General features: G+C 39.6%; 1 protein-coding gene across 1 annotated transcript in view; it reads left to right on the forward strand.

The window, feature by feature from the left end:
• Positions 1-3,591: 3,591 nt before the first annotated feature.
• Positions 3,592-17,841, forward strand: part of LOC103040857 (chondroitin sulfate proteoglycan 4-like) — a 29,619-nt gene continuing 15,369 nt past the window's right edge. The window contains exons 1-3 of the mRNA XM_022680966.2: positions 3,592-3,838; positions 12,930-13,093; positions 14,216-17,746. Of these exons, the coding sequence (XP_022536687.2) occupies positions 3,754-3,838; positions 12,930-13,093; positions 14,216-17,746 (3,780 nt within the window). The 5' untranslated portion in view covers positions 3,592-3,753. The remainder of the gene's footprint in view (positions 3,839-12,929; positions 13,094-14,215; positions 17,747-17,841) is intronic.

The following is a 17,841-nucleotide window of genomic DNA, read 5'->3' on the forward strand; positions in this document are numbered from 1 at the left end:
AAGACAACGAATAAAGACTCCAGGACCTCTACTGTGCAGCACAAACACACAAACACACACACACTCACACACAAACACACACACACTCACAATAGCAACATCTGTTTATAGGCGTGTGACGCAGCCTGCTGTACAGTAGTTTACAATAGCAGAGATGTGATCTGATCTGAGCGCAGCAGCGGCGTTCCGAACAGCAGCACAGGCCATAAACACCACAAAAACATGTATGTTTCTGGAGAAAAGGCTGCTTTCTGAGCCGGCGAGGGGAAGGAGCAGAGCGAGGTCAGGACCGGAGGATGTTTTCAGGGGCCGCTGACTGATCAGCCGTCAGCTGAATGCCTGTTATTGTTCAGGACGAATACAGGCCCCGATGTGTGTCCAATAATACAGGCCACGATGTCCTGGACTCACTGTTTACACTGTGTTTACTGAAAAATACAGGTGTCTTAGTAAATATCTGCCATTATAAATATCTTCTGTAAATATGGAATGTGCAGGTAGACATGATTTTAAAGTCTCCACCCGGATTTAAGTATATACAGGGGTTGGACAATGAAACTGAAACACCTGCCATTTTAGTGTGGGAGGTTTCATGGCTAAATTGTAGCAGCCTGGTGGCCAATCTTCATTAATTGCATATTGCACCAGTAAGAGCAGAGTGTTAAGGTTCAATTAGCAGGGTAAGAGCACAGTTTTGCTCAAAATATTGCAATGCACACAACATTATGTGTGACATACCAGAGTTTAAAAGAGGACAAATTGTTGGTGCATCAAGAGCCACGGTATCCAGAGTAATGTCAGCATACCACCAAGAAGCACCACCCACATCCAACAGGATTAACTGTGGACGCTGTAAGAGGAAGCTGTCTGAAAGGGATGTTCGGGGGCTAACCTGGATTGTATCCCAAAACCATAAAACCATGGTTGAACCCAAATCACGGCCGAATTCAATGTGCACCTCAACTCTCCTGTTTCCACCAGAACTGTCCGTCACCACAATAAATTATTGTGCTCTGAAAACAGTTGTTTCAGTTTCATTGTCCAACCCCTGTATATGATATGGGTTGGTTGATGCTGCAGTTGGTCTGCAGGTCTCGGTTCAGCAACAGTATGTGCTAAAAGAATGAGGTCAGCTGACTACCTGAATACAGACTGAATTTGTCCCCGAAAAATTATACCGCAGAAAAAGTAGAAATTGTTTTAAAATAAACTTTTATTTTGAAAGCGGACCAAAATAATACTTTTTTCCTACTTTTTTCATCACAAAACATTTATCTACGATACTTCACAGCAACTGTTTTACTAAAGAGAATAAAATACTCCCAAATAAGCAGATACCGGGAAGTATGAATTTTCATATAAACCTGGAAAAAAATAAGAGAGCACTTAAAAATTATGAGTTTCTTTGATTTTACCAAATTGAAAACCTCTGAAATATAATCAAGAGAAAGATGGATGATCACAAGCCATCAAACCAAACTGCTTTATTTTTTCACCAAGAGTCAAGGCATAAAGTTATCCAAAAGCAGTGTGTAAGACTGGTGGAGGAGAACATGGTGCCAAGATGCATGAAAAAAACTGTGATTAAAAACTAGGGTTATTCCACCAAATATTGATTTCTGAACTATTAAAACTTTATAAATATGAACTTGTTGTCTTCTTTGCATTATTTGAGGTCTGAAAGCTCTGCATCTTTTTTGTAAATACAGCCATTTCTCATTTTCTGCAAATAATAATTAGAATTTGGGAGAAATGTTATTCGTAGTTTATAGAATAAAACAACAATGTTCGTTTTACTCAAACATAAACCTATAAATAGCAAAATCAGAGAAACTGATTCAGAAACTAAAGTGCTCTCTTCATTTTTCCAGAGCTGTATATATAATTTTTTTAATGGAATGAGGGGTTAATGCACTGTAAGGGTTATTGACCGTTAGATCATTTGGACAGTAGCTGATATATGAGCTAAATGCAGATCATGTGGGGCAGCTGGAGCTGATCAGTCATCTTTAACAGATTATCTGGGTATTTGTGTAAACAGGCAGCATATGGCCCTGCTGATATTTATCAGCTTTAATGTATCAGGACAGATGATGTTGATCAGAGTTACGAGGTTATGTTAGTGCTTATATTTATTTATATTAGGATTGTGATTAATAGAAGGTTAGTGCTCTTTTTCATACAGATATATAAATAATGGGTTTGGTGATATAATGAAGTTTATAATATTGAAGCTCAGGTTACAGCGCCATCATTAGAAGAGCTGCGGTACTGCAAACATACAGCTGAACTGCAGAGAAGAGCGTCATCTAGTGGCAGTTTAGAGGATTACAGCAGAGGGGTTTCTCATTCAGGTTTATTGAGAAAGGTGTACTTAAATGATTTTAAACAGTATTTGTTTATGGAGGTTGCAGCTGAATTACAGATCATATTTACAAGGTATTTTTTTCATATTATACTGTAGTATATTATATTGTATCATGTGCATTTTTCTCAACTTTATGATTTCATAAATTCTGTCATGTTTTGTAATTTGTTGTGTAAACAATGGATGAGATGTATCTTGCTTTTTATCTATTGAATCTTGTTAAAAATAAAAACGAAACGTTATATATAAATACATTTGAGCTGGTTGGTTTTAAGATCATGCTTTCTTACTGTTGCTTACTGTTATTAAAGATAGAAGTATAGACTGGATGGTTAGATGCATAGATGGACAGTATGGATGGAAAAATACAGGGAAAAAGATAGATGGACGGCCAGACAGAATGATGGACGAATGGAAAGATGATAGAGTAACAGGCAGTAAGATACATATATGGACAGATGGATAGGTGGATGGATGAAAAAAGACGGGAAGACAGAGGGACAGGCAGACAGAAGGGTGAATGAATTAATGTATAGATGGATGGATGGATGGATGGATGGATGGGTGGATGGATGGATGGAAAAAAGACAGCGAGGAAGATGGACAGACAGAATGATGGGTGATAGAGTAACAGAAAAGATAGATAAATAGACAGATGCATGGATGGATGGATAGATGGATTCATGGATGAACAAAAAAATAAGTTAACTGACAAAAGGATGGATGGATGGATTGAAGGAAGGGTGGAAAAAAGAGAGGAAAACAGATGGATGGACAGACAGAAGGATGGATGAATGGGTGGCTGAATAGATGAATGGATAATAGAGTAACAAATAGTAAGGTAGATATATGGACAGAGGGATGGATGCATGGATGGATGGATTGAAGTGTGATGGAAAAAAGACAAAGAAGAAGACAGATAGATGGACAAATAAGTGGGTGGATAGATGGATGGATGATAGAGTAACAAACAGTAAAATAGATGGATGGACAGATGGATGGATAGATAATAAAGTAACAGACAGCAATATAGATAGATAGATAGATAGATAGATAGATAGATAGATAGATAGATAGATAGATAGATAGATAGATAGATAGATAGATAGATAGATTATTTCTGAGTTTATATGGTTTATAATAATCGGTTCTAATAGACTCACAGGGCAGTGAGGCAGGGCTTGTGGGGGCGGGGCTTTTCTTTACATCATCACGTCTCTCCCGCTGGTGACGTGCAGGTAAAGCGCTCGCGAGCTGTAGTAGACCCGGGGAAGTTGAGGATGAGTCCGGGGCGCGCGGGACTGCGGATATCTCCCCCGGGGACCGGCGCGTGCACCCTGAAGAGAGAGGAGCGGCGCGTGAATGGAACCGGCCAGCTGTGAAACATGGTGAAGTGTGCTCCAGCGGGGAGCAGCCTGCTGTGGAGCTCGCTCTCTCTGCTGGTTCTGATAGGAGCTCTGGTTCAGGGAGGTGAGAGCTGATGGTGGATCTGGTGCAGGAAAAGTTTTATAAAATTAAAAACAGCAGTTTTAACAGCTGTAGATGTAGTTCTGTTTTTTCTTTTATATGAGTATATGGTCAAGTTTATCTATACAGACTTTTATGTTTAGGTTTTATGAATATATGAAGAAGATAAATAAGCTTTTTCTGTGATAAATCTGAGTTAACATAAATTGACAAAATTCAAAAGTTTTAACTGGTAAAAACTCATATTTAAGCTGTTTGTGATGCAGATTTGACTAGTAGGAACTATTATTAAAAAAAAATAGAATGTATAAATATCATTAAAGGGAAACTTTTATACCGCCATTGATTGGAATACATGGAATTTGACTCTCTCTTATTTCTCACTTACATGTTTACCAATAATAACTCCAGTTACAGATATCTGTAATTACATATATACATTACATATATATATTGAGTGAAATTTCCATGTAAATCAATGGTAATACATGACTAGTCAAAATTCCACTGAGAATATGTGTTTCTGGTAATACAGCTCTGGAAAAAAAAAATGAGAGCACTTAAAACTGATTTTAAAACTGTTTTCTTTATATTATTCAGAGGAAGATAAAAACTACATTAAATATGCGTATAATTTGAGTTTTACCAGGAAAAACCAGCATTAGGACCAGAGTTCTTACGTTAGAGATGTTAGAAGTGTTCCTAAAGTTAGATGATTGTTATTGTGTCTCTTCTGTTTCCTGTGTTAAAATGTTTTAAATGGAAGTTTCTTAACTTTATTTACTGAATTAAGTCTCCTGGTGCACAGGTAACCCCAGTGACATTGTTAACAGGAGTAATAGCTAGTAATTACTATTAATAACAGTATTCAGAGCTACAAAGCTACAGGCTACTGTGTGTGAGATATTATCAACACCCTTCAGTCACTTACACTCATGTCTGGCTTTGGATTAATTATAATCTTCTTTATCCTCATATCCACACTGCTGTTTACCTCATTCAGGACTGACTGGAGGACTATCTCTGTTTATGTCTCAGCAGGAACACAACCGGCTTTCTGTAGAACACTTAAAAATTATGGTTTATGTTAAATACTGGTGCTATTAAAGATGCCCATCCGCTAAAATCCTCTTTTTCTTGTCCTTCGTGAAATACAGTAGGTCTCTCTGAGTTGTTTATGATGCTGCACATTTCTTCAGACTCCATTGTCTGCAGCAGCTAGTAAACAAAAATCCTCAGAAATACGAGTTGATCAGAGAGACGTTAGGGTGTCTACATCAACCACTGACTTAAAAGCCTCGCCCACCTCGGCTCAGGACCGCCCACAGGCGTGGCTTAACCCGGGCTACAGCATTAGGAGCTATTGCTAAGGAGAAGCTAACAGCTCTGTTTACTCTGTTTACAGCTCTGTTTACAGAGCTAGTTAGTGTTAGCTATCTTGTGTAAGTAACTATAGGTTTTAATCGGATCTCCGGTTGATTCTGCTCTGTTTTACGGAGCAGAATCATCAGAGTCGGATTTTATGATATAGAGCAAAATCTGTTTTTTTTTTTTGCAACTTTAAGTGAAGTTTTAAGGGTTAACTTTATCAAGCATTCAGAGCTGTATCTTTATTATATTATATTTAACTAAAGCTGTAACTCTGAAAACATTTTGTGCTTTGAATTTTAGAGCTGTAAAATGTAGGGGGAGGCAGGTAGGCGTTCTTTGCTGCAGTGCTGTTAGCTAATCAGAGGCGATATATTTGCATGAATGAATATTCATGAGCAAGAGCCAAAACCTTTTCTTCAGAGAGCACTAATCCAGTGATCTGAAGCAGGGCTAAATAGAAACACCTGAGCATGTTTTGTCTCGAAAGAGGCTCACATGGCATTAATTCATATTAGAGACCACAACTGTGGTGGTGGTTTATGAGGTGTTAGTGTGTGTTGCTTTAAAAGTGCTGCTGGAGGTTTTAAACCCTTAACAGGCCTTGGTCCGTATACGGGCTACAGGTGAAGGTGATACAAAACCCTATGATGTAAAATGTATATGCTGTAAAATATTTTTTTTACATACTGAAAATTGAATGAAAGAATTTAGATTTTCCCCTACGGAACATTTTGAGAAGATGCCTCTTCAATCTCTACTCCATTTAGTTAACAATTTCAAATCAATTTTTAAAAGGAATGAACCCCACATTTTTAAATATGAAACTAGACTAGAAAAAAACTAGAAAACCGCAACAAACTAAAAGTTTGGAATAAAATGAACTGTATAATTTGTTTCCAGGAAATATTGATAATATTGATTTAAAGAGTTTAGTTTAGTTATTCATTATATTTTGACAGTTGCAGATTTACTGCAAAATGTTTAACATTTTGAATAACATTTCTTATCGAACATTAAATCTTTATATGTAATTCTAGGCATAATGGAATATAATCAAAAGGAAGATGGATGATCACAAGCCATCAAACCAAACTGAACTGCTTGAATTTTTCAGCAGGAGTGAAGCAGCATAAAGTTCTCCAAAAGCAGTGTGTACGACTAGTGGAGGAGAACTGTGATTAAAACTAGGGTTATTCAACCAAATACTGATTTCTGAAACTTTATGAATATGAACTTGTTTTTTTTTTTGCATTATTTGAGGTCTGAAAGCTCTGCATCGTTTTTGTTATTTCAGTCATTTCTCATTTTCTGCAAATAAATGCACTAAATGAAAATATTTATATTAGAAATTTGCAAGAAATGTTGTCTGTAGTTTATAGAATATAACAACAATGTTCATTTAACTCAAATATAAACCAATAAATAACAAAATCAGAGAAACTGATTCAAAAACTGAAGTGCTCTTTTTTAATTTAAAGAGTAAAAAGCTTTAAAAGCTAACTACTAAGCTAACTACTATCTATACTTTTACTTACAGAGTAATGAATGGAGTAATGAACAGTGCCTGTTGTGCGTCTGACATGATAATACAACACGTTCATTCAGACAGTTGATCATGCAGCTTATCCTCTCCCACAGATAACGTTTAATCCCAATTGGAAGCTTTGACACACTGCTCTACAAATACCGCTCGGCTCCTGTGCTTTTAACAGGCACTCACAGTGCATTAACATCCTGAATTAATTGAATATATTGAATTTATAGAGCATTAAACACACTGAGCCCTGAACTGTGAAGCACTTAGTCTATCTAAAGAGCTCCAGGCCATCGGGGGGGGTCGGAGAGCAGCAGACGGTGGAGGGTTGATTAGGCCGAGCGGTTAATTCCCGTAACGTGTTGTGTGAGCATTTAGGAATATGATGTGATACGACATTTATAAGAGTATTAAAGGATATAATCAAGGAACAGAAACGAAACTTGGTGGGTAGTCACGACTGTCGTAGAGTAAATCAGAATTGTGAATGTGAATGGCAGTGGGTCATCTTGCGTTACGATTTAGTATTATATACTGTATTCTGAAGAAACCTAGTAGTTCTGTCAGTATTTTATGTCATCAACAACCTAAAGACAAAACAAATTACACATACTAGTATATTTCGACAATATTTATTGTTTTAAATAGGCCTGTCACAATAATTACATTATCAACCTATCATAAAATAAATGGAAACACCCTCAATAATTTAACATATCGAGTCTAATAATGTGAATCTGTATGTTCACTTTGTTTAAAAATGCTATATTTATATTTGATTTTATTTATATTAGATTTGCGCCTGCCTGTCATAATAATAATTACATAAATGACAAATCATACAATATATTGAGAAATGTTTGCTGAACTTGGCCAAAATATCAGCTTTTTTTAAAACAGCAGTTTTATTTTATTTAATATTATTACTGTATCAGACTTATGTTGTGGGTAAAACTGATGGGGGAAGTTGCCAATGCTTTTTGTCCCCTGGGGGTTGCTTTAGCGTTGATGTCACGTTCTGGCCTTGTCTCATGTCTCTGTGTGTTTTCCCCACGTGACCTGTGCTCCTCTGTGTCTCCTGTCTCAGTAGTTTTCCACCACATGTCTCATTTGTAGCTCCGCCCCTTCCCCAGGTGTTTACAATTCTAGTGTGTTTCCTGTTTGTTTAAATCAGGGGTGTCAAACTCATTTTGGCCGAGGGCCACATTGGCATATTGGCTGTCCTCCGAGGGCCAGATGTAACTTATAAATGTAATAAAATGTAACCAAATGTAATATATGTAAATGAATGTAATTACTCCTTAATGTTAAATAACTCTCAATATATTATTTATTCAATCAAATATTACAGTTGCATGGAAAAAATGTTTGCTTGTTGCTCTATTAACATAAATCCTTTTAATTTGTCATGTCATGAAATCCAAAAACTCCATCAATCAAGAACCAAACTATTCAAGTGAATAGAAATGACATCAAGTTATATTAACTTTGAAATTATTAACTGAAATAAGGCTTAATAAATATAAAATCAAAAATTGTGAGCTGTTAAGAACATAGCATTTCCTCAGATTTAGCAGTTCCTCATCCAACCACTAGTGGGAGCTGCAGCAGCAGCACCACAAGTCCGCAGTCTTTACTGAGTCAGAGCTACAGCCCAGCCACGGGCTACAGGGCTCAGCTCAGCCAGTCTGGAGCGTTTTTACAATTTTTAAGTTCTTCTGTGTATGAAATAAAGATTTTTGTAACCGAATAATACAGCTCTCTACAGTTCATCTTTCAGCCCAATCAGCTAACAGCAGCCGTTTAGAGCATGAGTCACTGCTGGGATTACATTATAAACAGGTCAGTTAGCACGCTGCTAACCTCAGGATGTTTATAACTACGGAGTTTAGTGGACACACCACGGCTGCAAGGTTAGACTGTTGAAGGCTACTGAAGACTATTAAAGGCTATTGGAGGTTATTGAAAGGGTTATTGAGGGCAGAAATCAGTAAAGGCTGGTTAGATAAGTGATTCACGTCCTCGTACTTTGCTGCGGTGAAACTGCGACTAGCGCTGTCCCAGTGATGTTTATTAACGTCATTAAAACAGATTTTGTCAGCTATTGTCTTATAAATTTTTACACAGAACTTATATCTCTCCTAAAAAGCGTTTATTTTGGTCAGTAACACTCTTCGTAACACAAAAGGCATACCGGTCTTTCGCCTTGAAGCACAGCCGTCCGTCTGCATCAACTTCTCTTTTTCTGGACATTATGGGATAAACATTTATATGTCTCAATTCCACCCGCGAAGTTACACCTTCCCTCCGGCAGGGTTTCCACATCAATGACTACACTGCCGTGTAGTGGCAGTAAGCCGTAACTTTGCGGGTAATACAATCGACAAGCATTGTAGGAAATGTATTTTTTGGTCAAAGGACGCTTCTGACCTATTTATTATAGACACTAAGATCTTACAAGCTCTCGCGGGCCACATAAAAAGACGTGGCGGGCCACATTTGGCCCGCGGGCCTTGTGTTTGACACATGTGGTTTAAATAGATCTCCTCTGTCACTTGTCTCTCGTTGGTCTTTGCACTAACCTCTGTTGTTTTGTCTCTCTGTGTTTCTCCGTGTTTCATAGCCTCTGTTCTTCGCGCCTTAGTTTCTGTGTTTATCTCTTGTTTAATGTTTCTAGTTTCTTGTTTATTTCCGTGTTCCCTAGCTCCTTGTATATACCCCTGCTTTGTGTTTATTAGTTTATTTCCCTGTATATATTTCCCTGCCAGAATGGACAACATCTAGGTCCGGACCTGGACCGCGGTCCGCCTATTAGTGACCCCTGTACGCTTTTTCTGCTTTAAATGCACCTAATAAAGTAAGTGGTGGTATGATGTGTCTATTACACTGCTGATATACATAATGACTGATTTATGATCCATAGGGGGCTAAAGGATTTTAACAGGTAAACTTAATAAAGTATTGTTTATTAGCTGATCAGTTGGAAAAAATACACAATTTTAGTTCAGTGATCAGGGTTAAGAAAACTGCTTTAAACTGTCAACATCATCCAGTGTTGTACTAAATTCCTAAAATTCCTTAATTCCTAAACTCCTCTACATCCAGCTTCTAGCTAACAGCTAAATGAATTTTCATTCATTATAGCTGACAGTAAGTCCTGCAATCCTAAATTAATGAACACAATTTGAAAATGAAAGAATTATTGGCTTATCAGGGACATCAGGGCAATGTAAACATTACATTTATACATATATATATATATATATATATATATATATATATATATATATATATATATATATATATATATATATATCTACTACCTATCTATCTAATTCCAAAGTTAAGCTGACTGACTACAAACAAGCTGCATTTTATAAAGCACACAGTGGGTTTGATCTGTGTGTTTTGATTCAGACGTGTATTTTTAACCAACTAGTAGAAACAGTGTAATCACAGTTTACATGGTTAACCTACCGTTACCTTTCTTTTAGAAAAACCCCGTATGTCCATATGTGTTTTAACGTCAGCTGCTGCTGCCGCTGTTAAAACATGCAGCGAGGGGGGGGGGGGGGGGGGGGCTTCCCCACTCACACTAACTCTCCTCCACATTCCGCAAAACTGATCCGCGAGCTGATTGGCTGTTTCTCCTAAAGGGTGGGACTTTATCCGTGAACCTGCACCATGATTGGCGTTAAGAGTTTTCCCATTCACACAGCGGCATGTCTCCTGCTTAATACTGTTTTTTTGTTTTGTTTAATACAGTACAGAAAATTTACGGGGAAATACTAATACATGAAGATGGCGGGAAAGAGGGGTTAAATACGGTAGTTTTCCGGCCAAAACGGGTATGACTTTCACACATACACTTACAAAAAATAATAAATGGACAAAAGGGCACTTTGGGCAGTAAGAGCCAAAGGGGCAGGTGCTCCAGCCCCCTCACCCTCTGCACGTGCCTGCTGCACAACAAAGTGCATAGCACTAATTTCACTGATCAAAAAAAAGTAAAACAAAAAACAGCAGCACGTGACTTGAGAAAGTTACATTAATGAGGTCCTGACACTAGTGAATGCACGTTCTGTTGCAATATAACAACAGGACACTGCCTGTCCACAACGTTATCAGCGCCATATCATTCTAAGGCCTCTATCGTATACTGCTCATTGCTATCTTACACCCCGTCAACAGTCTTTTTTCACGCCTCGTGCACTCACTGTTAAAATATGTTGTTTAGAGTTTAGGAATATATCTACACTGATGGGCGTGTTGGTAAATTTCTGGCGTGTTTCTACTTATTTTGGTGGTGAAAAACACAGGAGCTCCACTGACTGATTAAAACCCTGACAACAGTCAATCAATTCCTGTAGGTACTCCTTGAGCTTAAACCCGACCTTTAACCCCACAATAAACAGAATAAAAAATAAAATAACATTGCTGTTCTCTTAAATGTGCTGCTAGTGTATCTTCACAGTGTGAACGCACAGGTCAGTATCTGTCTCTGCTGAGACACACAAAAGCTCCACGCTGTTTAGATACAAACGTGCCAAAGTCAGAGCTCACCTGCCTCTTAAAGGAAGGAATGACAACTGACACACTGATTGGTTTATTTCACGTTATGCCCAAAATGAACCACATCCATGATTAATTAAGAGAATTAGTTCATGCCTTTTGTGCATTTTGAGCTGCGCCGGGTATTTTTTTGTGCCCTCACGATACCAAACACACACCGACACGCCCTAAATCCAGCTGCACAATCTGCAATTGACCAGCATTGCTGAACAGTATTGCAATCCGACACTTCTGCACCTTCTGGGTGCAACTATTTCTTTAGTGTTGAGTGTATGATTAATGTATGTGGAAGGGATTTATACTGGATATGTCATAAATACTTCCACTTTAAATCCACTTTAACTGGTTGGTGATAAGCACCAGTCTGCAGCTGTGTAATACAGGGGTGGAGGGTGAACTGATGGGGATTTCATGCCCTCTGGTGACGTCTGGAATGGAATGTGTGGGATGTGTTTAGCTCTACGCTTCTACACTGAGAGAAAGTGGCCCAGTAGCTATCTTTCCAAAAGCTGCACATAGCCTGTCACAATAAATAAAGTACATTATTAAACAATATACAGATTTTTGATAACGTCAAACATTTTTGCTGACATCAATATAGTCTATTGTTTTGTTAATGAGCTTGTAGATTGATTTAATTCGTTTTAATAAAGGGCATTTAAGGATAAGGATATATTTCCATATATTGACAAGAATATAATTTATTGCAATTATTTCTGTTACATTATACTGTCCAAACTACTGTCCATCTTTTCCTCGCCATCACTGTGTAGTCTTGCACACCTGGGCTACCTTTCCTTGGGTATTCAGTAGTGCTGGGTGGTATGACCAAAAATGTATATCACGGTATTTCACAAGATTCTGACGGTTTCACGGTTTATCACGGCATTTTTACAATTATTATTATTTAATTATATTTATTTGCATGACTGGGCTTAAATATAAAATGTACTGTTAGGAGTACATATAATATCAAAGATTAAGGCTTTAAACTAAGGCTTTGATTACTATTGGGTTTACTTTGTTCTGCAAAAATTATACAATATAAAAAGGAAACTGACTGATTGCATCAGCAGATAAATAAAACATATATTTCTCAAATGTTTAATATCAATTTACAAAATATTATTATTGAAGTTATAGAGGCATTAAAGTACTGTATTAAAGCAGCTGTTTATCACAATTTCCTTGGTTCTTTAGTTAAGAAACATTCAGTTCAGAGTGTATAAATATTATCTTATTATCTAATGTTGTTTTGATGTTACATTATTAATATATTTAAAAGGGCTATATTTACTCATATTGCAAAGAGCAGCAGCAGCAGAAGCTCCAGGAGTTCTGTTCTTATGTTTCTCCAGGCAGGACCGCCCAGCACTAATATTCACTTACATTGTATACAGTGTTTGACTATGTGGTCGCAGTGTTGTAGGCCATAAGAACAAGTTACAATTTAATTTACTGTAAAAGTGTGACTTCATGCTGATTCAGTGAGGTAGAAATTGAGACTAAGGTCCAAGACTGAGCTAAAGTAAAAACTAAAACTGATATATGAGATTATTTGCGCATTATTTAATATTTTTGATTACACTCACTAATCTCTCGTCTTTTATTTTACAGCTTCTTTTTACGGGGATGGTTTTGTCCAGCTGAAAACTGTGGAAACGTCCAGTAAAAACTCCCTACATGTGCGCTTTCGGACGTCCAGCCCTGACGGACTACTGTTCCTGGCTGCAGGGGACAATGACTTCCTCTGGGTGGCGCTACACTCTGGACACATTCAGGTGCATACTTAATTACATGCTCCCAATATATTTTGTCAATATGCATAAGAACAGTGAGTAATAGTTTTGGCTGGCAGAAGACCCACATAGTAATTAGGAAATCTGCCCTTATAAATCTCCCAGAATCCTCCTTTATCCAGACCAGGTCTGATAAATATCAACCTCTCGCAGATGTCTGTTTAAGACACCGGCGGTTATTATCCTCAAGATGCCCCGAGGAGCAAAAACAAAAGACAGGTGATTTCTTGCTCCTGCAGACAAGGAAAGCTTCATATAGACCTGCTGACATCATTCTCAAAAACAAGTCATCTCATGTTTTCCCACAGCTTTCCTCCGTGTTTCTCAACCCTGGTCCTGGAGTTACTCTGCTTTGAACATTAAGTGCTTTTTATGCTTCATAAAAACACTAAATGTCATTAACAATGTAGATAGGGGAAATCACTCAGGTTCTGGTTTGAATCTTGGTCTAATTCTGGCCCAAAGTCTCAGAGGATGCATCCATACATCAGAGATGTACTGAGATCAGGCTGTCCTTCATGCTCTCTTTTTATCCAAAGTTAAAGTTAAACTCAGAAAATAAACCTGGAGAGCTAAAGCAAACCTGGAGAGATAAATCAGAAGTTAAACCTGGACAGCTAAAGCTTAACATAAACAGATAAAGCTAAGCTAGGAAGGCTAAAGCTAAAACTAAATCCAGAAAGTTACAGTTAAAACTAAATCTGGCAAGATAAATCTAAAGCTAATCCTGGAAAGATAAAGCTAAACCAAATGGACTAAAGCTAATTAAAACTAAACCTGGAGAGCTAAAGCAAACTGGAGATATAAATCTAAAGCTAAACCTGGATAAATAATGCTAAACTGAATGTTAGTAAAACATAAGAAACTCACATTTGCAAATCAGTAAAAACCAAAAGAAAACACAGCTTTTGTGTGATTAAGGCTTTGTAACATTGCAATTAATAAGAATAATTAAAAAATGGTTTCAAGAATGCCTTTTGCTGATGGTTAGTTTCAAGTATGTTTTATTGTATTCATATATTAATATATTTCTAGTTTACAAATATCAACAACGAAGATGTGTTCCCAGGATCATTAAATCGTGTTATTTTGTGTTTCTCACAGGTACGGCTTGAACTCGGATCAGGGGAGCACACCCTCCGCTCAGAAAAAGCGACTCCTTTGAACGACCTGCTCTGGCACACTATAGAACTTCAGCACGATGAGCACCACGTCACTCTGGCTGTGGACAAAACCTGCCATGGCACTCTGCAGATTCCTGGACCTGACTTGGAGCTCAGTATCCAGGAAGGTCTCTACGTAGGCGGGCTCGGGAGCTTAGACAAGCTCTACCTCTTTAAAGAAATGTGCCCTGTAGGCTTCCGAGGCTGCATGGATGAGGTTTTCTTTAACGAGCACAACCTTCTCTCATCCCTGAGGCCTTACTCTGGCTATAAAATGGTCCATGAAGTATCGCTGGGCTGCAGCCCACAGTTCTCTGCGACTGTGAACGACTCCATCAGTTTCTTCAGTTCCAAGGCCTACATGTCTCTGCCTGTGTGGGAGGTTCCACAGGAAGGGGTGTTTGATTGCGAGCTTTACACCTCAGCTGAAGAAGGGCTGGTTTTGTACAGCTCTGCTGGGCAAGGGGACTACATAGCCCTTGAGATGCGAGACAGGCACCTTGTCGCTGTTGTCAGGATCGGTGGAAGTAAAACAGCCTTGCGCAGCACAGCTGCAGTGAATGATGGAAACTGGCACTCGGTACGGCTTTATCTAGCACCCAAGGCCCTCCACTTAACTGTAGGGGAGGAGACTCTCAACTCCAGCTTGGGGGCAAAGTCTCGGCCCCTCCAGCTAAGCGGACCCCTCTTCTTGGGAGGAGTGGACGTAAGCACTCGTTCAGAAGTTCGAAGGAATGGCTTGCTTTCTGTTGTAGGGAAGCACATAGGAGGAGGTTCCTTTAAAGGATGTCTAAGGAACATCAAAGTCAATGACCAAAACATGGGTCTGCCCAGTGCTGTGGTCACCAAAGACATATCTGTCGGTTGTGAACCATTAAAGAACATTGAACCATTGACCACTGTAAGTCCGGAAACACTTGCACCAGACACTTCAGCCACAGAACATCAGCCTGAATCTGACAAAAAGAAGTCTCAGACTTTCTTGTTGCTCGAAGACTTGCAGGTCTTGGAAGGTGGACGAGCACCACTCGAGTCAAAGCACATCAAGGTGAACCTAGAGTTCCGCAAGCTTGGAATCCGCCAATCGCAGATCATGTTCCGCATTGAGGAGCAGCCAGTCCATGGACAGTTGAGGCTTGATGTTGACTCTGATCAAGGGGACAATACCTTCAGTATGCTGGACCTTTGGCATGGTAGAGTCATGTATGTCCACGGAGGCTCTGAGGACCCCCTGGACTTCTTCATGTTTTCTGTCTTCACCAGCAGCAAGAAAGAGGTGCCTGGTTTTTTAAAGGGGAATCGATTGCACAGATTCAACATTACGGTCGAGCCAAGCAATGATGCCCCAGAACTGAGCCTCCCTGAAGGCAGCCTCTTTGTTCTTCTGGAGAACTCCAAGCGTCGTCTGACCACAGACTTCCTCAGGGCTACTGATCCTGACAACAACTCCACAGAACTAGTTTTCACTCTTTTAGGCAACCTTACTGCAGATGCTGGCTTTCTGGAGCTTGAGGATAACCCTGGGCAAGCTGTGACCTCTTTTTCCTATGCAGATCTGGAACAGGGAAAGGTCAGTTATGTCCATACAGGCGTCAGCAACTCTAGGATGGCTCTCAGGGCAAGCGATGGGGAAAAAATAAGCAATGCGGTGGTGATAAGGATCATGGCGGTCACCCTGGGGCACAAAATTGTGAACAACACAGGAGGGGAGGTCATCCAAGGTGGAGCTACACACATTGGTAACAAGCATCTAGCTGTCGAAGTCAACGTGGCTACGCAAGCAATGGATATCCGCTATGATGTCGTAGAGCCTCCGATTTATGGTGAGGTGCAACGGCTTCATTCTGGTGGTGAATGGAAGCAGACCAATACCTTCACGCAGAAGCTTCTAGAAAAAGAACGACTCCGCTACCTCAGCACCTATCGTGGAATCCAGTTGAGTAACGTGACTGACAGCTTCAAGTGCAAAGTCACTATTGGCTCTCTGTCGACAGACGAGGTTGTCTTTGTGATTAAGGTACGGTGGATTCATTACAAAGTCACGAGGAGTAAACTGGAGGTGGACAGCGATCATGAAGTCCTACTGACTCCTCAGGAATTCCGAATCGTCTCCAAAGGAGTGAAGTTGCCTGAGGAAGACATTCAAGTCCGCTTACTAACCTTACCAAAAAAAGGCAATTTGCTGTTCGACGGCGACGAGATCCTACAAGTCAATTCCAGTTTTAGCCAGAGGAACATCACCGATCACAAAGTACGATATAAGCTTTTTGAGAGAGCACATGAAGACATGAGGGACATGTTCAGCTTTGTGGTGTTCTCGGAATACTCCCACTCTGGAAAGCATGACTTCAGGATAAGTATTAAAGCGGATGTTAACAGCATAATCTTAAGGAATCTTGGACTTTCAGTCGTGGAAGGGCAAAGTAAGGTCATAACCAAGGATGTCCTTTTTTCTGAGACTCTCAGTTCTAGAGAGGTGTACTATACAATCACAAGTAGTCCTAAAAATGGGAAACTAATGAGAATAAACCATTGCAATTCCACGACCAATGGAGATAACGTAGTGGCGTTCACCAATAGGGACATCCTGGAGGACTGTATCTCGTACGTTCACGACGATAGTGAATCTACTCACGATGCCTTCACGTTCCGTGCTTCCATGTCCCCTGTTAAAGACAAAGCTCCAGCGACAGAGGACACTTTCAACATCTCCATTCAGATGATCAATGATGAGAAACCTGTCAGAGTTGTGGATAAAGTCTTTCATGTTGCCAGAGACAGCCAGAAGTTGCTAACCTTGGAGGACCTCTGTTACCACGACCCTGACGTAGACTTCGATGATGGGCAACTGCTTTACACCAGGCGAGGAATCCCGATGGGTGAGCTAGTCCTGGTCAACGACACTTCCCACAAGCTTTACCAGTTTCGTCAGAGGGATCTTGCAGAAAAACGAGTGCTCTTTGTCCACAGAGGCGTCAGCTTCGGTCGCTTCGTCCTCTTCATATCAGATGGAAAGCACTATACCTCAACACTGCTGGAGGTCAGTGCCCAGGACCCTTATTTGAGGGTAGTCAACAACACTGGCCTACTGGTCCAGAAAGGTAAGGAGGTTATTTTAAGGCCTGCCAACTTCAGCGTCACCACCAACACTGACATCAGAAGCGACGAAGATGTTCTTTTTGAGATATTTCACCCCCCAAGTTACGGCACTCTGCTTTGCGTTGGCATGGAGGGCGATGCGTTTACCCTGTACGATGTGAAGACTGGCTGTGTGGCGTATCATCACGACAACAGCGTGAACATGATGGACTCCTTTAGCTTCACCGCTACAGCGAATGGGCTGCGACTGGACGTGACGGTTGAAGTGAAGGTGTACCTCGAGAGTCACCAGCGAGCTCCTCAAGTGGCTCACAACAACTCTGTACTGGTGGAGGAAGGAAAACCAGTGAAAATTCATAAAAAAGAACTTGAGGTTCGTATTATATTAGATTTTTAATTGAGTCTTTAAATGCTAGCAAGTCACGATATGTGGCTTAAATTTGGTTATATTTATTTGCTACTATTGCT

This window comes from Astyanax mexicanus, chromosome 20 (genome assembly GCF_023375975.1).
Source record: "Astyanax mexicanus isolate ESR-SI-001 chromosome 20, AstMex3_surface, whole genome shotgun sequence".
In the NCBI taxonomy this organism is placed as follows: Eukaryota; Metazoa; Chordata; class Actinopteri; order Characiformes; family Acestrorhamphidae; genus Astyanax; species Astyanax mexicanus.